General features: G+C 45.2%; 6 protein-coding genes across 6 annotated transcripts; 5 read left to right on the top strand and 1 right to left on the bottom strand.

The window, feature by feature from the left end:
* Positions 1-1632: 1632 nt before the first annotated feature.
* Positions 1633-2586, top strand: ATNIH1004_008893 (putative metalloreductase Fre8; the record flags this gene model as incomplete). Its single annotated transcript, XM_033573496.1, has 2 exons — positions 1633-1948; positions 2030-2586. 2 exons carry the CDS (start codon positions 1633-1635, stop codon positions 2584-2586), a joined length of 873 nt encoding a protein of 290 aa, XP_033424048.1.
* A 430-nt stretch (positions 2587-3016) lies between these two features.
* On the top strand, positions 3017-4883 carry CAP10 (putative capsule-associated protein CAP1; the record flags this gene model as incomplete). The annotated part of the gene is made up of 2 exons (XM_033573495.1): positions 3017-4776; positions 4832-4883. The coding sequence occupies 2 exons, from the start codon at positions 3017-3019 to the stop codon at positions 4881-4883; spliced, it is 1812 nt and encodes a 603-aa protein (XP_033424047.1).
* Positions 4884-10114: 5231 nt separating this feature from the next.
* On the top strand, positions 10115-11680 carry ATNIH1004_008891 (alpha/beta fold hydrolase; the record flags this gene model as incomplete). The annotated part of the gene is made up of 3 exons (XM_033573494.1): positions 10115-10262; positions 10343-10818; positions 10868-11680. The coding sequence occupies 3 exons, from the start codon at positions 10115-10117 to the stop codon at positions 11678-11680; spliced, it is 1437 nt and encodes a 478-aa protein (XP_033424046.1).
* A 791-nt stretch (positions 11681-12471) lies between these two features.
* Positions 12472-14949, top strand: GLG2 (glycogenin; the record flags this gene model as incomplete). Its single annotated transcript, XM_033573493.1, has 6 exons — positions 12472-12504; positions 12560-12587; positions 12660-12766; positions 12832-13422; positions 13494-14110; positions 14163-14949. The coding sequence occupies 6 exons, from the start codon at positions 12472-12474 to the stop codon at positions 14947-14949; spliced, it is 2163 nt and encodes a 720-aa protein (XP_033424045.1).
* A 760-nt stretch (positions 14950-15709) lies between these two features.
* Positions 15710-16533, bottom strand: CDO1 (putative cysteine dioxygenase Cdo1; the record flags this gene model as incomplete). The annotated part of the gene is made up of 4 exons (XM_033573492.1): positions 15710-15790; positions 15858-15995; positions 16082-16153; positions 16267-16533. The coding sequence occupies 4 exons, from the start codon at positions 16531-16533 to the stop codon at positions 15710-15712; spliced, it is 558 nt and encodes a 185-aa protein (XP_033424044.1).
* Positions 16534-17125: 592 nt separating this feature from the next.
* On the top strand, positions 17126-18753 carry RBG1 (GTP-binding protein RBG1; the record flags this gene model as incomplete). Its single annotated transcript, XM_033573491.1, has 9 exons — positions 17126-17146; positions 17236-17256; positions 17320-17362; positions 17424-17498; positions 17560-17596; positions 17656-17726; positions 17791-18128; positions 18188-18544; positions 18601-18753. 9 exons carry the CDS (start codon positions 17126-17128, stop codon positions 18751-18753), a joined length of 1116 nt encoding a protein of 371 aa, XP_033424043.1.
* Positions 18754-24793: the final 6040 nt, after the last annotated feature.

Below are 24793 nucleotides of genomic sequence, written 5' to 3'. Positions count from 1 at the left end.
GGAGGGTTTAACTTCTTGATATACCCAAGCTAATACACCGAATGAGCCTATCGTTAGATTGAAAGTAGTACCCCATTATTATTATACTTACCCCCACTGGCAGATATTTACTGATTTCATGATAACCAGGAAGTTATATCAAATCTTTATTTTGTAATTTTGCTATAGCCGCCATTCACTATATGCTGAGTCTGCTGCGTGTACTCCATTGTACTGAGTATATACATACAGCCAGACGGATTGCTCTCATAGAAACCAGAAACAGCCAGATTCCAAGTTCAGTCAATCAGTGTTATACATTGTGTACAAGTACTGTGATTATCGTACAGGATCATGCTTTAAACCCTATCGTCAAAGTTATCAAATGGAAAGTGGTCGGGGAGTGCAGTTATATCGTGAGCAGTCTCACCCACTTCAAGCATTTTGCTTTCATTTCTTGCGCCTATTCTTTCGCAGCTTCATATCCACTATTTGGAACCCACGCTAATATACCTATGTCCAAAGCATGCCGCATTTGTTCCATTGCAATAGTAACCTCTCTTTGCCGGGTGTCAAGATCAAGAGTATCTTGGACAATTTTATCTGAGTACTGTATAAGAGGCAAAGGAGATGTTCCATTGGCGCATAGGGCTGAGTCAGTCTACAGCAAATCCTGCCAGTTGTATACAGTGCGAATCATATTAGCCATATAGTGATCGAGCCTCCTTCCCAGGGAGTGACTGCGCTCTTAAAAGACTTTTGACGTATTATCGCGGAGACATAAAATATTGCATCATAATATTCTTCGTCCAGTCGTCTGGTAAAAGTGGCATAAAGAAATGGACCAGCCTTTTTCGGAGAGTTTTGCGTACCGTTTTTGCTCAGAGGTATCTAGGGAGTCAAAGTTTGGTGGGAGGTCTAGGGCTGGATACGGTAGTCTCGCGATGACACACCTGCCATCTTTGAAAGTTGTCTGGAATACACGGTTGAATCCGCCTTCCCATAGTTTGGAAAATGTAACGATGTCAGATTAGACATGGCCAAATGAAACGGCAACGGCATTATTCAGGGCTGATATACTGACCTTATGGTAACGTTCCGGCAAGGGTAGATGTTCCTTGTATCTACAAACTATCAAGTTTAAGAAGCGTGTCTGGTAGAAACAAAGATATATATCTATTTTCAAGATGTATACCGGAACACTTATTGTTGGAGTATCTATTTGACCGGTGAATGGATCCCGCCATGCCTCTTGTTGGTTGAGCGATGACCTCTTGGAAATGTAGCAAGCTCGTAGGAGGAGGGTTGTTTAGGTTTCGGCGGATTCCTGCATAAGGATACCATCCCAATTAACACTTAAGCTGATTCTATAGAAATCAGTATAGTATGTTGTACATACATACTGCGGTACTTTTTGAATTTCTTCAGCGTAGATATTCAGTGGAATCCTTTTGAGTATTCGAATTTCCCAATTTTCAGACTGACTGGCTTACCGTCGTTAGTCAGGAACCCCCAATTCCCAACCAAAATGGATTACATGTCGATCTGCCGCGACCATCGCCCATTCACTCTCTCCATCCTTTGCCTGTTACCTTCGGTATATCATCGTCTATCGCCTTCAACCCCCTATATTGAGATTTGAGCGTTGAGGCAATGTCACTCACGTGGCCGTGGCATTTTGTGTCGGTCTCTCCAGCCGAAAAGCAACATCGTCGGGAGCTTCTCGATCTTCGCGGATACTATGCTCAAGGCTCAGTCCTGCTCGTCATTGTTCTTACTCGGCTATACAAGGTCTATTCTGAGAGTACAAAGAGCGCAGACAGGCCTAACAATAGGCGCAGTCGTAGGCCAAAATCATGGTTGGATTCCCCACCCCTTGCAGGCTGGGTCGAAACGCGACGACAGTATATATTCTCCTTGATCTGGCTTGGATGGCTGTTGAGCCTTTCAGTATGGAATACAGGGGATGGTATGCTCAATCTATTTTTATTTATTTATTTCGTCTTTCTGTGTGCTTAGTTATGCTCAAATAAGCTCATCTATCGGACAGATTATCTTCATCTCACCAAAGCTCTCGGCCACGTTGGCCTCTCACAACTCCCATTCCAGGTTCTTATGTCTCCTTCTTTATACATTATCACTTCAAAATCAGGTTCACCGTCAATCCTGTCTGTCTTAATATCCATTCCCCAGCCGGCATTAACACCCTACCATCGCCTTTTGGGCCGACTGGTTCTCCCGCCTCTTCTTGTTGGGCATGCTACGTTGTATCTGTCATTCTTCGTGCAGTCGAGTCACCCTGACTTCAGCTCTTTATTTGCGAAACGAATCCAAGACCTCGATGTTCAGTGGGGTATTAGTGCTGTGAGTATAGCGATTCTCCTCCTGCTGTTTGCACGGCCGTTGAGTGCATCACGTGGCGTGTGGTCATGGACGACGGCCTCGGTTAAAACCAAGCGACAAGTCTTTTATATAACACACATCTTTTTGGTGGCGACGCTGTGCCTCGCTGCTTACTTTCATGTCGTCCACGCTCGAGTGTTTGTCCTTGAGGCATTGGTGGGCTTTGCGATCAATGTGGCATGTTGTTGGATGAAGGGACGATAGGATCCAATCAATCTTGGGGGATTTGATTTGCGTGGCTGAAGAATCAGCGCTCCACCTTAGGATAGGATAAGCCCAACACACTTTAGCTTTTCTGTTCACTTCTCTACAGTTGGCACGATTATCATTCACAAAATCTCTAAATATTATGTGATAGCTCATTAAATCTACCGATTTTAATGACATAGTTCAATCCAAGTAAAGATTGTTGTTAGGGACGGTGCTTGGCATCCGCCGCTTGTGGAGCCTCGACTAAGACTGTTTTGGATTGTTGTGGTGATTGTTGACGAACTTCTCTTTCGACTTACTCTGAGTATAGTCCAAACTCGCTGGCTTTCACATGCATGCCATTTGATTCTATTTGACTTGGATTTGACCTGTCCAATTCATTCCCTGCCCTTGTTTTTCCAATGTATAAGCTTTCAATGGCAGGATGCGCGTCCAACGTCTTCTGGTCTTACTGGTAATTGCCATTCTTGCCTGCTTTTCCATTGTCCTTCTGAGGAATTTGGATTCCTCCAATACCTCGTTGAATACGTCACCTTTGCCTTCTCCCCATATTCCTTCTCCTCTTTCCCCCCCTCAATGGCCTCTCCAGCATTCCGAGGGCCATGAGGCGTACTTTCCAGAAAATGAACATCCTATGTCCGCTTTGATCCACGATGCTGGGCAGAAATTCAATCACCTGCGATCACGGCAGTCGCAAAAGCTGGCCGACGCCGTACAGGAGTATCGTCGTCGTTACAACATGCATCCTCCGCCAAATTTTGACAAGTGGTTCCAATTTGCCCAAGCAAAAGGTGTCCAACTGATTGACGAGTATGATACGATCTACCATTCGTTATTGCCTTTCTGGGCTCTCGAGCCCAAGAAAATCCGCGAGCGTGCCCATGAAGCCCTTGGGTATGACAATTCTATGCTCGGGGTCCTGATTAGAGACGGAAAAGTCAGTCTAGTCGAAGGGGGCACCGAAGAACAGAAATGGCAGCGAGAAGCCACCGCGGGAATGTTCAAGAGATTTGTGAAGCATCTGCCTGATATGGATCTGGTTTTCAATGCGCACGATGAGCCCCGAGTAATTGTACCTAGTGAAGATCTGCAAAGGCTGGTCAGCATAGCCAAAGACCATGCTATCCCGAAAGCTTTTCACAACAAATCACCTATAAATGCGTGGTCGGGCAGACCTGCTGGGTTGAATAAGGGTGACCGCATTGATGAAGTGCGCATCACTCGGTTCAATCGATTTGCTCATCAGCCTACCTGGACCAGCTCTCGAGCTTCCTGTCCGGTGGATAGCCCAGCGCGTTCACTTGACGAAAACGTACCAGATATGGTTGATGCTTATGCACGTGGCGAGCTTGGTTATATTTACAATTCCACGGCCTTCTCCGACATCTGTACCTCGCCATCCCTACGGCACAAATTCGGGTTTTTCGATCGTGCAAATGCTTTTGATGTCGTCCGGGACCTCTTCCCAGTCTTTTCGCAGAGCAAAATATCGAGTTTCCAAGACATCCTTTACCCAAGTCCCTGGTACTGGGCTAAACAAGTGCCTTACGTTGAAGAGCGAGATTACAGCTGGGGCGATAAACAGGACAAAATGTACTGGAGAGGGTCCACAACTGGAGGGTTTTCCCGGGCTGGTGGTTGGCGGCGACACCATCGACAGTTGTTTGTTGGCCGCATTAACGCCCTGGACAAGGCTAAGATTCTCCGCAAGAATGAGAATGGTCGATGGGAATCAAATGAAGTCAGCCGCAGCTCATATCGCGACCTGTTCGATGTTAAGTTTACGTCTATAGGCCAGTGTGATCCAGTTGACTGTGCCGCCCAGAGGGAATACTTCCAGCTGGGAGACCCAGCAGATCAGCAAGATGCCTGGGCGTATAAATTTTTGGTGGACATTGATGGTAATGCCTTCAGCGGCCGATATCACGCTTTCCTGCAAAGCAAAAGTCTAGTCTGCAAGATTTCTGTGTTCCGCGAATGGCACGACGAATGGATTAAACCTTGGGTTCATTACGTTCCGTTGGGTCTAGCTGGTGATGAGTACCTGGAGACAATGCGATACTTTACGTTAGAAGACGAAGGCAAGCTCGCGGCGCCACAAATAGCCCAACAGAGTCGAGAATGGGCACAAAATGCTTTACGAAATGATGATATGGAGGTCTGGCTTTTTCGGTTATTGCTAGAGTAAGCTGATGATATCGTTGAAACTACGCTATCGTTATTCTAACTTGGCTGGCAGGTACGGACGTTTGGTTGACGATAACAGAGAGAATCTGGGATTTATGGCTTAACAAAAGGGCCAGTCTCCATTTTCTTAAAATGCACATGTTCTACAAAGTGATTTGTGATTGATATTTCAATAGTTTCCGCATGGTTATGCGCTGGATTGATACCCATGTGTCATGGAGTGGAGTTTGATGGCATTTCCAAGGTGAATGGAGTTTTCCTTACTTTTCTTGTTGCTTCCTTTCCTTATTACATGTAGCATTGTTATTTACTGTGATGTGTCTGTATAGTCTTATTTCGTTCTATTGTCATTACCTACAATATATGCTTGGCGTGACAACAATACAGCCTATTACATTGGTGGTGAATACAGGGCGAAACTAAAACCTGCTATATAGAAACCTCTTTGACATAAGAAGCTGTCCATTTTTCTTTAATTTTAACAACATAGATATCAAGATAAAAAATACCATTCGATCCCTAGAAACCTACGGGCTCTAAGTGAACCTTAATTTAGCATTATCATACAATCAGGAGAGGATTCCTACAATAGGTAGACAAAGGAAAAATAGATAAAAAATAAACGTCACAGCCCCCATTCCAAGGCGACTCTTTCAAGTGCCTCTTGTATCTCTCCCAGCTGAGCTTGGGGCGTTAGATAGCCTCTCGTCTAGCCTCTTTTTTATCTGGCTTTATTCGATTTGCCGTGCCGTGTCATCCCTAAGTTATGAATGCTCTAAGTTTTCGAAAGCAAGACGCGTCCTTTCTGGGTTGAGGCTTTCAAAAAAAAAAAAAAAAAAAAAAAAAAAAAAAAAAAAAAAAAAAAAGAGGAAGAAAACGCAATACAAACGGCGGGGAGATAATACGATGACTTCGAAATACTCTCTTGAACTGAAATGTATGCCTCCCAGGCCATCTGCTGTATCCCTTTAAGAGGGGTGGCCAACCTATAATATATAATGAAGAAGAGTAGAGGTTGAAGAAAGAAGGAAAGAAGAGAAAGATAAAATGAGAGAGAAGAGATATTTATACCACTCTACTACGTAGTTCAAGCTAGGTTGAAAATGACAGTGAAGATAATTACTATCTAGCTATAATAAATATTTGCATAGCATGAATCTCTCGTTTACCTTGTAAACTAGTGAATCACTGGTGCATGCTAGGCTTCCCGTAGAGGGCTTATATTGATAAGGTTTCTACTGGTGAATTTCAAGAAGAAAAGCAGTTCCACTCTGATAGTACCTACTAGTCAAGTGCTTCACAGGAGGAGTTTGTAAGGAAACCTCTCGGGCCATGGCCTACAGGGGGCGAATGTAGTTGGAAGAATTAGGTGTATTTAACAGCTATTTGCATAGAGTTTGTGAGATATACGCACCTCATATGATTAGTCACTACTATGTGATCTAAGTTACAGATAGTTATACTATTCTGCGAGCGACAGTTCTGGGGGATAGTACTAATTTTCTTTCTATAATTAGAGATTACTCTACATGGGCTATACTAGATATCTGAAGTAGAATTTCCTTCATATTACTACTCCAAGGTCAGGGAACACCTGAGTAATATCTAATACCATACCATTCACTGGATGCTGTTGTTCACTCAAAATTACCCTTTCAAGTTGGATGCGGAGCGCAAATACTGTATGCACCCCAGAAAATGCTGAGAGAGCTAGAGGCTACTAGAAGACCTCGTATTGTTCATACACTGTTTGCCAGTACCTTGAAGGCTGGTGTGACTTCTTCCCAAGGGTTGGCTTTCCCCACGACCCGAATCCCGGCCGCCCATGTCTGTGTTTAATATTGGACAAGAAGTTATCTGGGTTCCTGTTCAGTACATTTGTCTTCACGTCAATAAAGTTTACTCCTTGCTAACGCAGGACAACCTACAGCTAGATGGCCAAACCCATGCTACTCGGACCCGCATTTTGGGACGAGCAAAGTCTTGGGTCCGATAAAGCCTGGCAGGGAGATTTGTCGTGGGAATAGATGAACAAGTAAAGCAACATACCTACACGCCCTCATATTGTAATAATATTATGCATGCAAGTGCAGGTAAAGAAGAAACGATGCACCTGAGCGAATTGGTATATTTGATTAACGCTATGCGTGCCCGTGCTTTTCAGCTCACGGCAACTGAAGAGGGCTTATTTGATAAGACCAACGAGCAGCAGATACGGCGTCAGCCTGCATTCAAAGACGAGAAGAGATTCCATCTTCTTGGTATCCCTGATAGGGCCCCAGCATAGCCGCATCTCCTACGCTTGTATGCATGGATAGGACATGGTGATCCGTCAATCGAAGTTGTATAGGTTTGAGAAGACGGGTGTCGCCCTTTTGGACCTTTCCCGAGGTCGATGCTAAGTACTCCAGGAGCGTACATAGATATAATTTTGCTATAATGCGTACAATATGTGAACTGAATGCTCCTATGTCAATTCATCAATCATAATGCTAGCTAACGATATCAAGAAACAAGCTATGCTCGAAAACCAGGGCGAGGAATGCTTCTTTTCCTGGAGTATATTCTTAAAATAGTCTACATATATTGAAGTTATTATAGTATATTCCAAGAATCCTGACATTGAATCAGTAGGTCGCAGCTGGTTATTAGATAGGTAGCTTGATAGGAACTTCGACTGCTATATTTCACTGCCCCTTGCTCTTCTCCATATTCCTCTTCGCATCTCCCTCTCTGACCACTTCACGTTAATCTTTTAGAGATTTACTGGCTAATTAGTGGCATTGGTCGCTCTTTAGTTCAGTGGAAGTTTACTGAGGCTTCATCTCGTTGACAACACACCTCATAACTATTTCCGTTGAATTCCAATTCCCTGTCACATTTCCCAACAACTCCCTCCAAATACTTCACCAAAATCCCCGCCACTATTGATTCCTGGACAAAGGCACCATCTGACTCTAATTCTCTAGACAAATCAATGCGCATGCATGAAAATTTAGGCTATAAAGACGCCCAGGAGCAGTTCGTCCTGGATTGAGCCATATATCCTGCTCCAGTCCACCCCAGTCCACCCCCAGTCAGTTATCGCATTGCTCTATAATATCGGGATGGTGTCACGGGTTAAACCCAGTATGGTGCTTAGACTAAGACCTTCGCTATTATATAGGGCGCTAGATGCAACTGATCTACCGATCAGTCGTCTTGTACCTTTTTATATGGTCAAGTGGTTTTATTTCTACTAGCGCAGAGACAATCAAACCATCACAGATGGAGAGAGATCCAGCAAGCTGGCAAACACTCCTTGCATCGATTGGCTTTCAGGAGCACCTAAGAGCCATCACCTTAGTAGGGCGAAAGTATCAGGAGTTTAAGATACTAGTCCTACAAAAATTAAAATTTATATTTCTGAAGCCTTCGAGTGAAGCGCTGATTAATATTGACGAGGCAAGTGCGAAAATTAGTCTCGTCGCTGGCTTCAAGCTGTCAGCATGGAAGATCCAGCTGTCAACTATAGCTGTGAGCCAGCAGAATCGGTTTGATTAAAATCTTTGCAGCTGTTAATAACACCCAAGGCAATATACAGGGAAAACAGATGGTGTTATAGCATCCTAAAACTCATCAGATAAGTTCCATCATTGAATGCAAGCAACTCAAATGAAAGAAATCTCACTGTCGAGATATAGAGGTATCCCAAATAGTGGCATGTGTCAAAGAATACCCAGATCCCAACATTCAGTGGTATTAGCGCCCTTTGTCAACTATCAAGAACCCGTTTGCGCTCAAGACGATCTGGTCTTCCCGGATTTCTCTCAAGAAGCTTTGCTACCATGCATTGGCCAGCAGCAGCCATGTCTGCGGTCCCCTGTCTAGAACATTCCGCACCTCCAGTTCGTCTCTCTGCCGTTTTCTGCGCGTTCGTCGCCGTCTTCGTCACTGGCATCTTCCATCCCCGGTCTCCACAGCCATTGCCGCGGACTACCCTTCTGCTCTCTTCGACGGCCTGCAGTCCTGGCCAGCCACCTGGCAGTGATAGAGGTCGTTGGGGCTCCGCCTATTCCCCTTCTACCTCACCGTCACAAACATACAATCTGCGTTCGTGCCTTCCCCATGGTCGTAGCATTTCCTATTCCATCATTCAAGACCATCACCAGGACGCTTTAAACACTCAGAGAGCTGATAACTAACCATCACCCGTTACCCGTGACCGTTGCGGTCAAAGAAACAGGCTGTCCTCGCCAACGAAATCGAAACAAATTCTGAGACTAACGATTTCAGTGAGCATCCTCATATCTTAGAAAGGATAGCAGATGTACATCTCCTTTCCGCAATTTTATCAAAGCTGGATAAGATAGATCAAGCCCAAGTTCGAAGAATTCCAGCTGAGTGAAAGCCAGCATATTTTTCTCACTGATGTCTCTGAGGTTGAATTCCGGGAATTTAAACTGGAACAAGATGAGCTTTCCCTTCCTTCCATGAGAGTCCAGTATACCCCAGAGCACTCCGCTCTTATCATAAAACTTGCCGGAGCATTTCATGAGACAGCATGTGACCTAGTTTTTCCCTCAGACTTCTCCGTCAGGAATAGCTCGATTAATTACCCTATCACGCTGGACGCGAATACTATGAGCATGTACCCTTAGACAATGATGTGAAGGGCTAGAGGCTACTGAGAGTACATAGATTGTATCAATAAAACTCCACCGGACTAAAGAATGTTTGAGTTTAATTGATGTGAAGACGAGCCAAAGGGTTAGTTAGGTTCGTAAGCCAATTAAGACTGTGGCTTGATCATATTCAAGACTGCAGAGAGACCGCAGAGGAGTAACCAAAGTTTCTGCTTCAAATATCCAAATCTGTAGCTGGTCGACTAATTGACTTTTCTTGCGCTTTTAGTATCCGTTCAGCCAGATTTAGCTTCCAGTATAATAAAACCAAGGTAAGTGACGGCATGTGGCGTCCACATGTCTGCCTCAAAGACAAGGCATAAAATCACATGAACGCCCCGCCGACCAATGAGGTCAGCCCCCACCAATGACATTGCAGCGGATTTACAACGGACGGCAGGCCGGGAGCACTATCACTCCGTGGTTACTGTTGGCTGTTGGCAGGCAATCAACGGAATACTATAAATACTACTGCTATTAGTGGCAAGCGAGCTGCGTAGCGGAGACCTTCGTCTGCTCTCTACCAACTAACTAGCTAGCACAATGCGCGGGAACTAACTTATATACCGATCTTGCAGCGTATGATTTATGTACCTCTTACCGCACTCGACAGTGTCTTAAGATTTTGACTTGTACTAGTGGGCCTGTTGCTGAAGAGGACATCACTGCTCATGGCCAATCCACTAATCCGCGGGCTGAAACATGCCGTCGTTTTCGTCTATGGGTTATTCACATTGTTCTATTTCGGGTATGTAGCGGTCATACAAGGGTATTTTTTCAAGCAACCAGACGAGAAAGAGACTTTGGAGCTGCAGATAGGTACGTATCTGTTGGTTTCTTTTCTGTCACTTTGAAGGTGCAGCCTTTCTATCGTCCGCTGACCGATATACCTGTTGTAGCTCGTGATCGCTTTTGGAACCTCTCAAAGTCCTGGTCTGGCCTCTCTCATCAAGTCGTCACCTTGCGAAACGGATTCAATTTCCACTATGTCTCCAATGACCTTCCGGATGCCGTAGCGGGATCCAATAATAAACCGCTGGTAATCTTTATCCATGGCTTTCCAGATAGCTGGGCCATATGGCGCAATGTGTTAAGATCCGCTTCTCTTCAGGAGGCAGCCACGATGATTGCGGTTGATTTACCTGGTTACGGTGGTAGCGACAGCTTGGATGAATATACAGCGACAAATGTGCTGGAGAACTTGACTGGTTTTGTGCTAGCCGTCAGGTCCAAGTATGGTGTGGACAGCGACAGCGATGTCAATCGAAAGAAAACGATTATCGTTGGACATGACTGGGGTTGTGTTCTCTCTATGCGACTCGCTTCCGAAGCACCTGAGTTAGCAGATAGGTTCATTTTGAGCAACGGGCCAATGGTAGGTGTATCTGAACAGCGATGTTTATCAGGGCTGACGCGGTCGTTAGACTAGTCTTGTTGCTTCTAACATTCTCCGACTGCTATCCTCGTCCTTCAAGATCCTGAAGACCTCATTGCGATCCCCAATCCGGTCTCGGTCGGCAATCATCAAGGTACTCAAGTCTTTGAAGCCAGTAGCTCGACAATTGGGCCTCTCAGGATATGTGTTTGCCATGAATTTGCCTATGTCATTCGTTCGGTACCTTGGCACAGGGGGGAATTTCTCATTTCTCAAAATCGTTCACAAGGACTCTTATGGAAAGAGAGAGTTTACTCCTCGGGACGCCGCAGAATGCATGGCAAGTACTCTGGGTCCATCTTTTGAGGAACTCAAAACACAAACACCCAATGGGCAAAAGTACCCGGATTCAGTGTCCAAGGAACGCACTCTCTCCAACTTTCAGCACATGGCCTCTTACTACCGGGACGGCCTAGCCGTAGAACGCTGGCATAAATCCGTTGAGACTATTACCGACCTGCATAATATTCAAAGCGAAAAAGAGCTCCGTCGGGCTAGCAGTGGAGCTGGACTGTTTGACGATGGTCCCAAGGGGGTCATGAAGGCCTGCTCGACCACTGTTTGGGGCAAGGCAGACATTGCACTGGACCCGCAGCTGTGTTTGGCTGGTATCTCAGATTACCTTGTTCAGAACAGCCAGGTTGTTGAACTTCCCCGCTCTGGTCATTTTACTCCGTTGGAAGAGGAGAGCTTTGTTGCCCTGGAGAAAACAGTCGAATGGGCCGTTAGGGGCGAGAAAGAGGATATCGGGGCTGTCATCCAGGCATGCTATCCTGGAGCTATGGTGACCGTTCGGAAATAAACTGGCCCTGGCGCCTAAGTGATTTTAAAACTGGTTGCTCCCCCTTTCCCTATTTTGTTACCTTCCTATGGCTTGAGGCAGAGTAGTATATCTCTAATCTCTCAACCCCTCGCTGTGATGGGGGGTCATGATCATTATTGTAAGCGCGTCTGGATGTTGTTGTATTCTTGTTTCAGTTTCGTGTGTCAAATTCAGTCTCGCTTGAAATGTTTGATAGGAGTTTGCTGCAAGCCGATGTTCTCACTGTGACTAGATCCAGCAAAATACGAATCGTGTACAGCACTTTTTTTTTTTTTTTTTTTTTTTTTTTTTTTTTTTTTTTTTTTTTAATTGCTTTTCTCTTTAATTACTCCCTTACGGCTTTCCATGTACTACTGTACAACTTACGACAAGCGCACGGGGCCTCGCCTCTTCCTCTTTTTCTCCCAACACCTTTCCCTCATTCCCTACAATAGTATTCTCTTTTTTCCCTGTTTGTCTCTGGCTTTATCTCTACGTTCGTTATTTCAAGGACCAAAATCGACTGCTCGTAATTTCAGCGCTTCAACGTAATGCAAACCCGGTGGAAGTCTTCGTTTCAATCGGTTGTACGCGATCCTGCAGCCACTGCTGGAGCTTATGCGGGGTCCGTCCTCAACGTCACTATCTAAAGAGGGGAAATCATAACCAAGCTACGGTCGGAGATTAATTTTCTCCTGAAGGTCCCCTTGCTTCTATTTCCTTTGTCTCGATAATTATTTATACAATATAGCTTTCATCGAATAATTGCGCGACGAATTAAAGTTACCGCGATGAGCTCTGAAGGAAATGGAGTATACTGCACTGTATGTCCCTATGCTCGTCGACTGCCATAGCAGGCAATTACTAAACTCGTCACAGCTACTACTGAGCGATCATTATCTCCCTGGTAAACAATTGGCCTCCCGGTAGTTGCTTTTTACTGTCCTACAGCTCCTAATATACTTCTTTTTCCCTTTAGGAGCGGTAGTTCTCGCTCATTCTTTGCGCGATAATGGGACGAAGGCGAAATTGATTGTCCTCTACCCGCCGGACACGCTACAGCCGGCTACCATCCAAGAGCTTCGCGTATGATTCTCTTCTATTCCGCTGGGGTGGTGTATATGTGCAATGCCCTAATGAGAACTATCTAGACGGTATATGATGAGCTTATTCCTGTTCACCCGATGACGAACAACACCCCAGCAAACCTCTGGCTCATGGAGCGCCCGGACTTGATATCCACGTTTACTAAAATCGAGCTCTGGAGACAGACACAGTTCCGACGCATAGTATATATTGACTGTGATGTGGTAGCCCTCAGAGCACCCGACGAGCTCCTGGAGCTAGAAATGGACTTTGCCGCTGCTCCAGATGTCGGCTGGCCGGATTGCTTCAATAGTGGTGTGATGGTGCTTCGTCCCAATCTTCAAGACTACTTCGCCCTTAAAGGGCTCGCAGAAAGAGATATTAGTTTCGACGGCGCGGACCAGGGATTGTTGAACATCCACTTTAAGGACTGGCATAGGCTGAGTTTCACGTACAACTGCACCCCCAGCGCAAATTATCAGTATATTCCGGCCTACAGGCATTTTCAAAGTACCATCAATTTGGTTCATTTCATTGGATCTCAGAAACCCTGGAACATGTCGAGGCAAGTGGCCCCGACTGAATCACCATATAATGAGTTATTAGGGAGATGGTGGGCTATTTATGATAGACATTATCATCCTGTCGCAGCACCTGTAAGTTTCTGGGGTTTTATTCCATGTCTTTGCCCTTTACCATGGCATTTTTAACCTGATCGGAATCACAGACGCACCTCTCTCGAATGGATACAACATCTGCACCTCCACCAGGTGGACTTCCGGCCTGTCAAACAGACCTGGCTATAAAGTCATCGTTGATGATGGCTTCACAGGCGACTCCCTCGGGTCAGGATTTGGAGAGCTTTGAGACAGAGCCCGTTGGATTTCCGGAACTACCCTGGGAGCAATCATCTGTGTCCCAGCCCGTGACGTGGAGTGATGAATCCAACTCGCACAGAGTTGCTCAAGCGCGGGATTTTCCCACTGGGAATAGTATATCCCCGTCAATTCCTAGTGGAGCAAAGGAATATAGAAAAGAAGAGTTACATGAAAATGTTGATAAAAGTGTGCGGACACCACTTTTGAGTGCTGTCCCACAATATGTTTGTGGAGAAGAGCATGTCTCAACCTATTTACAAGCTCATTCTGAAACAACGCCCCCAGTCAAGCACATAGAGCAACGTATCTTGGTACAAAAAGACAATGTACCGACGCCGTTGAATGTCACAGAGCCTCAGGTTAGTAAACAGACGGGAGAGTGTATTTCGAGAGAGGAACAATCATCTACACCAAGGCCTGGAGCTCCAGTTTTCGAGCCTCCCAAGGCAGAGTGGGATGCATCACGGTGAGGAGAACTGACAATTGGCTGAATTACTATGTAGGCTTACACATTCTAGTGAGCCGCCGCCTCTAAATACTAAGCCTGAAGGAATTGCTTTGGAAAAGAAGACATACACCATGTCGGAGGACAAACAGCTTTTTCAGCCACCTGAATCCTACCCAGAGGCTCCCAAGAACATGTATTATGACCTTCCTAGCAGCAAACCGGAGCCAAAGAAGCTCACGCAAATTTTCCCTTGGGAAAACCACATGCCCAAGCCAACCCGAGTGTTCATAAACGACGAGCAGAGCAACGTTTCACTCCCGAGCCCAAGCAGTACAAGAATCTCCCGAGAGTCCTTAAAAGAAGACTGGGGACCATCCATGGAGCCAACAATACCTTGCACATCCAACGAGCCTACCGAGTCCTGGGAAAACTACTCCCGATCAAATGCATGGGACGAAGTCCCAGAGATCCTGAGATATATCCAATCAATCCAGCAAGCCCGAAAGGCCAGGGTTCAAGTAATATCAGACTCTGATAGCTCTGCTGCATACGGGGCTCCAAGCCAAACAATCACCGAATCAAACGCGGACACGCCATTGACTTTATTTCCAAGTGAACTTGGGGGTCCCCGTCTTCCTGTGACGCCTGCGCCCATACGAAGATCATCATACTTTAATGTTCTAGAAGAGGATTCCACTGCGGACAAATTACCCACTGCCAAAGGAGTGCCAGACCAAGAGGAATGGGTGGGTATTACGGCTGATGTGTTTTTGAGCCTGCTTCGGGCGACATACTTATACTGGGCTTTCACAGAATCCGTTGACACGTCTCGAAGAGCTTCATCGATGGCAGTCTGAAGTTCTAGAGAATCCAGGCCGACTTGTTGAAAGATTTGCAGGTACATCGGACCCATACCATAAAGATGAGTGGAGGTAAAGCAGTAGCGGTGTTCTCTCTCTCTTAATTATTTGTTTGTTTGTTTTTTTTTTTTTTTTCCCTTGCTTTTCTACACTCAATATTTCTATTGTCTTTTCTCATACCTGGCTGCTGCCTGTGCCACTTTGTACATTATACCTAGCATTGTTCTTTTCTGAAATCATCCCATACATTGGAATGAATCATTGCGTTCTATTCTAACCCCTCCTTAATAGATAGCAAATACCAAAGTAACGAAGAAAATGAAGAAATTTTGTGACAATTGACTAAAACAGATGCGTTGTGGTATTAATACACTTCTATTCATACGCTCAATAAACCCAAGTGACGCATGGAAGCAAGCCTTATACCTTATACCCTCTAGCTCCAAGACCCTGATACATCTAAGAATAACAGAACGCCTAAAAGTGCACCCAATGACGCCGGAATCATGCACGATATTAATGATAGAGGAAGAGTGTTTGAAAAAACGAGTAGGAAATTCGTTTCCTGATCATGATACTACTACTGAGCATCGGTGTCCTCTCACGGAGTAGAAAGTAGACTGTTTGACGTGGCATGCCTTGCCAGTTTCTGGGTTGAATACCGAGAATCCATACGTTGTGGCGTTTGGGGGAGTGTAGACTGAATTAATGGAGAAATTAACCGGTCAATAAAGTTAAAAGGAAAAAAGAAGGGATTTTATAAGAAAACAGGATACATACGATGCAAGGACACAGCAAAATTGTCGGGATCTGGATTGGATACCTTGTGTAGACCCAGCTGGTTCAAACTTTAGTCTTCTTTTATATTTTCCGGCACATAGTGTAGAAGGTATGGTACAACAAACCTTATCAGACATATATGTAACCTGGTTCTCGTCGTAAGTGGTGACCCTTTTGATCTGGGGAGGCGATGGCTCGCCTTGATTGATCTTATTTTTGTCAGGCCACGCATATAGAGTCTCCTGGAGAGAGCCTTTGAGGATCTACACCATGGGAAAGTAAATAAAATGGTACGGTAATCAGTCTGCAGATTCAAGACAGATCTGATAGAAGGTGAAAAAGCAAATACCTTCATCACACAATGAGAATTGGCGTGGTCATGAATCACGCTCCCTTTACCCGGACTCCAAACCAGAATCAGCTAGAACAGCGAGGATGATCAGCATGGAAAAGCATTATAGGTTCACATCTCAGAAATCTACTCCGTGCATACGCACGTGATCTGTTCCATCATAGGTGGCGGTGCAGACTCACTAGATTACTCTTCCCATTGCCTTCGTCGATGAGGTTCCTCGTGTATCTCCTACTGGGGTCCCCCAAGGCGAATTGTTGCCATTCTTCTGGATTCGAGGTATAGCATTCCATTAGGAGCTGGATGTTGAGGGGATCGACATCATCGGAGTCTAGACCCGAGCTAGGCCCTAGAGCTTCGCTGAGATCTTGAACTAGTTGCTCAAAGGCATTGCTGGGCGGCTTCTCTGAACTGGAAGCTGTAGCCAGTTCAGGTTTTATATATGGCATTTCTATTTTCCTCTGCAGGATTTTGGTTGGATTTATTTTTTGTCTTGAAGTGTGCAGTAAAAATGAATGTGTTTCCGATATGGAAAGTGCTTGTGAGGACTCGGAGTCTCCTGGAGCACGACAGTAGTCGTTAATGAACGGGCTTCGAATAATATCTAGTGGTAATGGTCCGCAATGCAGAACCTGGTTAGTTATACAAGAGAATATACGATGAACAATTGAAGAGACAGTGCGTTATCGTCCAAAGAACGACAGAAGTATGAAAATGATCCCTGGATGAGATCACGGGATGGCCTCGCCACCCGCCGAAAGTGTATGCCTCATTTATGCCTGAGGCTACAACCCCGCCATGTGATCTCTCTCCGCCCGACTAACGGGCGAATCAAGTAGCGGCCACAATTTTAAAGATTGGAGTCCGCGAGAAACTGAAGCCCAACAGCTTAGTTGGTTAACACGACAAGAGTGTGAGAGATTCATGCAGCAGGTGATTGAGATCACATATACTTTTATTTTCCTGATTTACTCACACTTTTATTACATTTGAGTACTGTGTGCTTTGTACGAGGGGTAAATCCCATTTCAATCCGCCAAAATGTCGACCACAGTTGAGAAGGTTAGTTCCCTCATGTTGCGTATAACGATGTTTCCGTGTCTTGCCGGTGACAAAATGAGCCTTGCTGACTGTTTTTTGTACTATTTTAGATCAAACAAATCGAGGACGAGGTTTCTGCCCAGCACCGTTATAGTAATCCTGCAAAGTGATCCACGGCACTAACAGGCTTCCAGATGGCTCGGACTCAGAAGAATAAAGCGACGGCGTTTCACTTGGGTAGGTAAATGGCTAACAATGCGGACGTGGTTTCGAATTGGTGACTGACGAGGTGCTGCAGGACAATTAAAGGCTAAACTGGCGAAGCTAAAAAGAGAACTCTTGTCTCCATCTGGCGGCGGTGGAGGTGGAGGTGGTAAGTGGCTTGCCCATTGATTAGCGATTCGTTGGACATTTATTGATGCAGCGAGTTTTAGCGGGTTTCGATGTTGCTCGTACTGGTGTTGCTAGTGTGTATGTCCTCCTTTGAAAGATGGTCCAAGTATAATCACTGGGTACTGACTTCGGGGTAGTGGGTTCATTGGTTTTCCTTCAGTCGGCAAGAGTACCCTGATGAGTAAACTGACAGGCCAGCATTCGGAAGGTTGGTTGTCCAGACCCTTGGTGGATACAAGTTTGCGGCTAGTGCTGATAGCGGTATTGCACAGCTGCTGCATATGAGTTCACGACCTTGACGACGGTGCCTGGACAGGTGATGTATAATGGCGCCAAAATCCAGATCCTTGATCTTCCCGGTATCATTCAGGGTGCCAAAGACGGTAAGGGTCGTGGTCGGCAGGTCATTGCGGTGGCGAAGACTTGCCATCTTATCTTCATTGTGCTGGATGTCAACAAACCGCTAGTCGACAAGAAGGTGATCGAAACCGAACTAGAAGGCTTTGGGATCCGAATCAACAAGCAACCTCCCAACATTGTCTTCAAGAAGAAAGATAAGGGTGGTATTGCAATTACCAGCACGGTTCCTTTGACACATATTGACTATGATGTGCGTTCTTCCCAAATCGGAGTGTTGCGAGGGCCCGTGGCTGACTTTCAATCCAACAGGAAGTCAAAGCTGTCTTGGGCGAGTATAAGATCTCTTCTGCAGATATTTCCATTCGATGCGATGCAACGGTCGACGACATTATTGATGTCCTTGAAGCCAAGAGCCGAGCCTATATCCCGGTTGTCTATGCTTTGAACAAGATTGACTCCATCTCGATCCAGGAATTGGACCTTCTGTATCGGATACCCAACGCCTGTCCCATCAGCTCCGAGCATGGATGGAATATCGATGAGCTACTAGAGATGATGTGGGAAAAGCTCAATCTTCGGCGGGTCTACACCAAACCCAAGGGCAAGGCTCCCGATTACACTGCTCCTGTCGTGCTTAGGGCCAATGCCTGCACAATTGAAGACTTTGTATGAACGCCATTCCAGTAGCATTTACAAAGGCCACTGTTGCTAACCATATCTAGTGCAATTCCATTCACCGAACAATCAAGGATCAATTCAAGCAGGCCATTGTATACGGACGCTCTGTGAAGCACCAACCGCAGCGTGTTGGTCTCACCCACGAGCTCGCAGACGAGGATATTGGTTCGCATACCCCTTCGCTCCAACTATCCTAGATGAACAACAGAGCTAACGGTTTGATTACAGTGACAATTATCAAACGGTAAACGAGTTTCATCGACCAGAACCCTTAAACCGCGTACTTAAGAGCAGAGAAACTGTGGCGAATCGTGCTCAAGAGGGTGGATGATTTGTGTTAAGTGGTGCTTTCGCTAATTATCCATGTCCAAGAGGCCCGGCCCTTGTGACATCTTTTCGGTGAGATGCCACAGAAAGTGTGATTAGTGGTGGAGGTGGTTCGCGCTCGGGCAGCAATTATGCCACCTGCTGCCTGGATTTGCACGATCACTCGGTTTGGGGGCTAGTACGTATCGCTTGCATTGCTACCATGCTCTCCGTGATGTGCAATCCTTTCAAGTACTCCAGGTGCATGAGAAAGGACAATGTTGGACGGCGGAAGATTAGAGTGGGAAAATCTGGAATAGGGTTTTTTTTTTCTCGGTTCAGCAGTACCTACAGTAGCTCTGCGGAATTTTCATTTGTTTCCCCCATTTTGGAGCGACTAAGTCTTTGATCCTGTTTGATTCCGAGGTCGGAGGCCTGACGTTCTAGATCATATGTTTCAGACTGTTAAGAGCTAAGTAGTAGACCATTGGCTATTTTATTATTAATAATTTATATATATATATATATATATATATATATTTTGCGGTTGGCGATAAAGTACCATCCCGTCTCCGTTCTTTCATTCTGACTTTGGCCCAGGAAGATAGTAGAGAAGGGCACTGACCGAGATAGGAAGTGCACCGGCCCGGGCAGATGTGCCATTGCTGACTGAGGTCACTCTCAGATCCCATGCATCATCATCTGACAATCAAGAATGAGTTCCAACCGAGCATTATCAAAGGATTCTCAGCCCCCGTCAAGGCGCACGGGGAACAGAGGTGCTCTTAACTTCAGGTTCAGTGGCCTAGCAGGATCTAAGTAGCTGCGAATATAACTGGACATTGCGCACGGTGATATTAAACTACGACTCGTTTTGAACATGCTAATATTGCACGGACTGTTGGTCTAATGTTTCCCATCCAAAACCGAATGTAATAAGCATTCTGTCCGATGAGACGTAACTTGATCCACATGCAGAAATCCGATAGACGAGGCGACACCTAGGTAGGTAAGGAGTCTGTGAAGGAGGACTATGATCGGGGAAACCGGCATCTCCAGACCGCGGTCAAGTCAAGGGAATATATTCCTTAGTGCAATATACCCAAAGAAAGCCCTGCCGGTTTGTCCCATGTCTACTGCCCGAATTTATCCATGATTCATTCAGGCCGTCGTTCAGATGATGTAAGTTCTTAAGTAGGTAGTAGGTATGTACGACTTCGTCTATCCGAATAGCTACCTTAGCTACCGCTACCTCCCGACCAGATTCCTTTTCTACCTTACTTGACTATGTCCTGCAACTAATTCTGCATCTGCAGGTGCAAGGTCCGGGGTGCTACTGTACCCAAGGCAGCGAATGGAAACCCCGGTTGATTAGGTACCTTCCCAGGTATCTAATGCTATGGATTTCATTATTCATTAGGTGTTGAATTAAGACGCATCCCGGGTCGTGATTCGCCTTTCAGGTCCAGGATATACGGTATTTACGAAGTAATATTGCAGGAGGGGAAATGGTAACCAACCCATCCAATCCTCAGGACGCAACTGCTAGTACGTAGTACCTACAACCTGTAAGTCCTATGTAAGTACAGGCGACCTTGGCTCGCGGCCTTCTGGTTGGCTCTTGGGGTCTTGGGTTTTCTCCAGGTGACACTCGGCACTTACTCCACAGGGTAATTGTTTGTTGCTGACAGGACGAAATGGGGAGGTCATGGAGGAATTCAAATCAAATTGGGGAGGTACAAAAGGGAATGGAAGGAGGACTTCGGCTTTTGAAGTATTTTATTTTGTTTTATTTTCTTTTCTTTTTCTTTTTTTAACTTCTAGGTACCAATCACCACTCAAGTCCGGCTGAAATTGATTTGAAAGATAATGCATGTCAGGGTTTTATTTTCTTTTCTTTTCTTTTCTTTTTTTCTTTTTTAAGTTAGTAGTAACAATGGCAGACAACAAGAAGCGGTCTGCGCGGGATCGCAAGCTTCCAGTGGTACATCAGTCGAAAAGGTAGATACGACGCAGGAATCCGCACTAAGGTTGATTTTACTCCGCGTGGTAGTAGTAGTAGTAGTAGTAGTAGTAGTAGCAGCAATAGTCTCGATCAGGTTATCTTACCACTTCTCAATGCTTCTCCAGCAATCTCTCTGTTTACTTTCCCACTCCTTCTTTCTATCTTTAATTAATTCCATTCGGGTTCAAGCTACCGTGGAAATTGAATTCACACACCAGTCAGCGCAATGAGATTAGGGGTGCTACTTAGTTATTCATCATGCATTATTAATCGCGAGGGTTGCAGTTAATACTACTACGTAGGTATTACAGCTGATTATTTCTATTGCGGGGCTTTTGTTGAGCATAATTTGGTACCGAGGGCTTTTTTTTTCTCTCTCTCTCTCTTTTTCTCTTTTTGGCTTTGTAGATCCAGACAGTAGAAAGAAAAAGCAACAAAGCAAGACAAAGCCAAAAAGAGAAGGGAATAACCGCCAGGGGTGGAGAACCTGACGATGATCAGCCAAGTAAAAATTAGTCCACAGCTCTTGATAGGTGGCTGGTAAAGTATGACCAGAAATGCCTTGCACGGTAAATAAAATAAATACTGCACAGCCTCGGTGGGAGTGGCAAAGACGTCAGTCAGGAGATAAGTATATCGGCATTCGACAGATGGTAGAAGGTAGCATGAAGTCCCGGATATCCTAATCTCGTGATACACTTCTCCAGTGTCTCTCAGATCTTGATGAATACATAACTACAGAAATCTGCTTGTCAGATGACCGACCGAGAGATGCTAGCTACCAGTAGAAAAGTGGAGGCTGCATTGTTCGTGTCATGTCTTATTCTTCATTGCTTTGCCAGCCCCTATGCTACGCAGGTAGGAGCATGGGTGGATGTATGTATGTACATACTACGTACATACGGTGTAGTATGCCCTGTTGGGACTTTGTCGGTGACAACATATCGTGGCGATGGTTTTATTCTGTTCTGATATTTTCACCTTGGGTAACGCGGGATCCTTCGATCCAGCCACACAGCATCCGCAGCTTTCGGTGGTTAATGTGCTGTAAAAACCTACGGACAAAAGGCCCCAGGAGCAGCAGCAGCGAGGGAATTCAGGCTGGACAGGATTCGACTCTTAAGGTAGAAAAAGGAGTGTAGGTAAAAGAATGGAAAGCAAGCACTACGACGGTCAAGAAGCATTCCATCGATACATGCATGATGCACCCATCATCAAGAGGGTTCTTAGGTATCATCTCCACACTAAGATCTCATCTTTGGCCATTTCCACCGCTACGCTAGGTCATCAAAAGTCATCGACTATACATACTGAATGTCACGGCTCAGCCCGACCTGGCTCGTTCTTTGATGTCATCCATGATCTCTCATATCTTTGAATCTGTATGCAGCTCGACCGCGTGATATAATGGACTTCCCTGCGTACGGAGTACATGTGGGTATACTGTACATGTACCTCGATCAAGTGGACTGGAGGCACAATACAAGGAAGGGCATGATTGTATATTCCAAGTAACTGCCTTGCGCATATGTACAGTCAGAACCTACACTTTCTGCCACTACTGAGACGTGAGATGTTAATCCCGACGGAAGTATCAGACGTCTGCACTGACTTGCGTACCTGACAGATATCTATTATTGGTGCCGTAAAACGGTAAGGCTATCATGACACCACCCTTTGGTTGGGGTTGATTCGGTGTTTGACATCGCACCACGCCATCTCCCTTTCCTGCCCAGCCTTTTTTTTTTTTTTTTTTTTAACAAAAGAATTGATCTACTCGAACTTTTGAAGGGCCTTTTATTTTTCTATTTCACGCTCTTGTAATACTAATATCTTTCGTTTACCTCTTCCAAGGCTGCTGTTCCTGAGAGATATTCCAAGTTTATTTTTGGACCAGTCAAGAACCATTGAAAGACGCAAAAAGACAATAAAAATAATAAAAGAAAATAAAAAGGGGGAAGCTACTCACCACACTATTTATGACTTACACAAAATTCGATGGCCAGCCCACCCAAGGCCGTAGTGTCGATTTTCCATGCCTCTGCCTAGATAGGGAAGCGATTTTCCGTCCCTAGGCGAGTGGCTGTCATCTCGATGAGAAGAAGCGGCAACAGGCAGATCGATTGGAAGAACGCCAAATGAGGGATCTCTCCATGAAAGCCATTAGTGCAATCATACTCTGTACTCCGACTCAATGATTCTTCCAGTTATTTTATTTTATTTTTAATTGATTACAACTCATTCCTTGCTTTATTATGTTTTGATCCCCTTCCAGTATTTGTCATTTCTTTCTTCCTACCATTGCACGATCTATAAGATTGTATTGTCTTACATCATGTTTCCTTGGACCGACCAGCAACGCACGCAGGTATTACATACAATAGGGAAACCTAGTCCTGACAGCCCTCGTGGTCATCCGAACAAGCGGGGCGGGCTGGCGATTGGAGCAGCATCGATCACGTTTCCGCCTCCCCGACCCGTACTCCTAAATACTTGGTATCTGAGACCTGGCAAGTACCCAGTACATCTCTATTGAAAGCCCTGGTAAGGCTGCACATGCAGTAATTTGCGTCACCCTTTTTTTGTACAGAGTACCTGCCTGGTACCTAGGTCACACATACATACATTGAGTGCCATGTACTGCGGTGATGCGTCTGTAGCCATACAACAACAACAACCAGTAAGGCCGATGGGAATGCGCTACAAAGCAGGGCCAAGGCAAGAGGGGCGTATGATGGAAGCACAGGAAGTAAGTGTAATTCCGACCTGCCGAGTCAGTGCCGTCAGGGTTCAAGGTTTGCAACGAGTTACGGTGGGAGGAGGACTAAACTGTATTGAGCAATAGTACTACCCCTCGATCAATAATGCCCGATCAATATCTGCATGTCTTGGGTACATAAGTCGTTTTAAACAGGGCACGAGTTTTAATCAACGAATTCTATCTTGCAGAGTTTTTCAAATTAGCTTAACATATCGGCTTTTTAATTTAATTTTTGTTTTGTTTTAATATTTCCACCCCAATCCCTCCGCTGTTTTTAAATAATAGGGAAAAAAAAAAAAAAAAAAAAAACTTTTCTTGTCCCCATACAATTCTGAGCCACGATTTGCATTGCTTGAGTTGCCGGCCCGGAGTGGACCGCTACGGGCCCTGTGGACCGTGGGGTCCTAGCTCCTCGACCTCATGCTATGAAGCTGGTACATACGTAGTGCTAAGGGACTAATTCCTCTAGGCTCCAAACCATGTTCCCCTTGCCACCTGTGATAGGACGAGCCTCATCTATAATCCATGTCCGGTCCATGTAATGAAAGGGAAATTGGAATCAACCTTTGACTGTTCATTTGTCCGTTCCACCTCCTGACGTTTTTCTCGTGACAAAGTACTATGCAGATCGGCCGTCCTCTCCTACGACTGGCAGATTATTTCTGATTAGTGTGGGTTCCAAGAAGCATTGCCATCTCTAAGGACATATTTGTTCTTTGTATTGATCCCTTCAAGCAAGAGTTGACAAGCCGAAAACCGCCATTAGTTGAGGATCAGCCTAGTGAGGCTTCATCATCCTAGATTTCTAAAGATCTACCATCTTTATTATGCATTATTATATTTTTCTTCTTGCCAAATCTACGTCAGATTTGCAGTCTATCTCTTTTTGATGACCAATGACCAATGTCCTCTCCTTAATTTCTCCCCCTCCTTGCTTTCCCGTCCGATATACTTTCTTCACATGTTGTCGGTATCGCAAGGACAGAAGACAGCCTAACAAGGAAAAAAAAAAAAAATTTGAAAAGAAGTCGGGTATATCTCGGTACTATACAGTGGAAACATATTTATCATCACAAGAAGGTTGTGAAAACCGTTAGACTTTCAATGATTGTCGGAATCCAGTATAGTCGAACCTTCGCTTTATCTAGTAAGTTCCTGCTCTGTA

This window comes from Aspergillus tanneri (assembly GCF_003426965.1).
Source record: "Aspergillus tanneri strain NIH1004 chromosome Unknown AapTan_6_pilon_pilon_pilon, whole genome shotgun sequence".
Classification (NCBI taxonomy): domain Eukaryota; kingdom Fungi; phylum Ascomycota; class Eurotiomycetes; order Eurotiales; family Aspergillaceae; genus Aspergillus; species Aspergillus tanneri.
The sequence above is the reverse complement of the archived record's forward strand: the minus strand, read 5'-3'. Positions and strand labels throughout refer to the sequence as shown.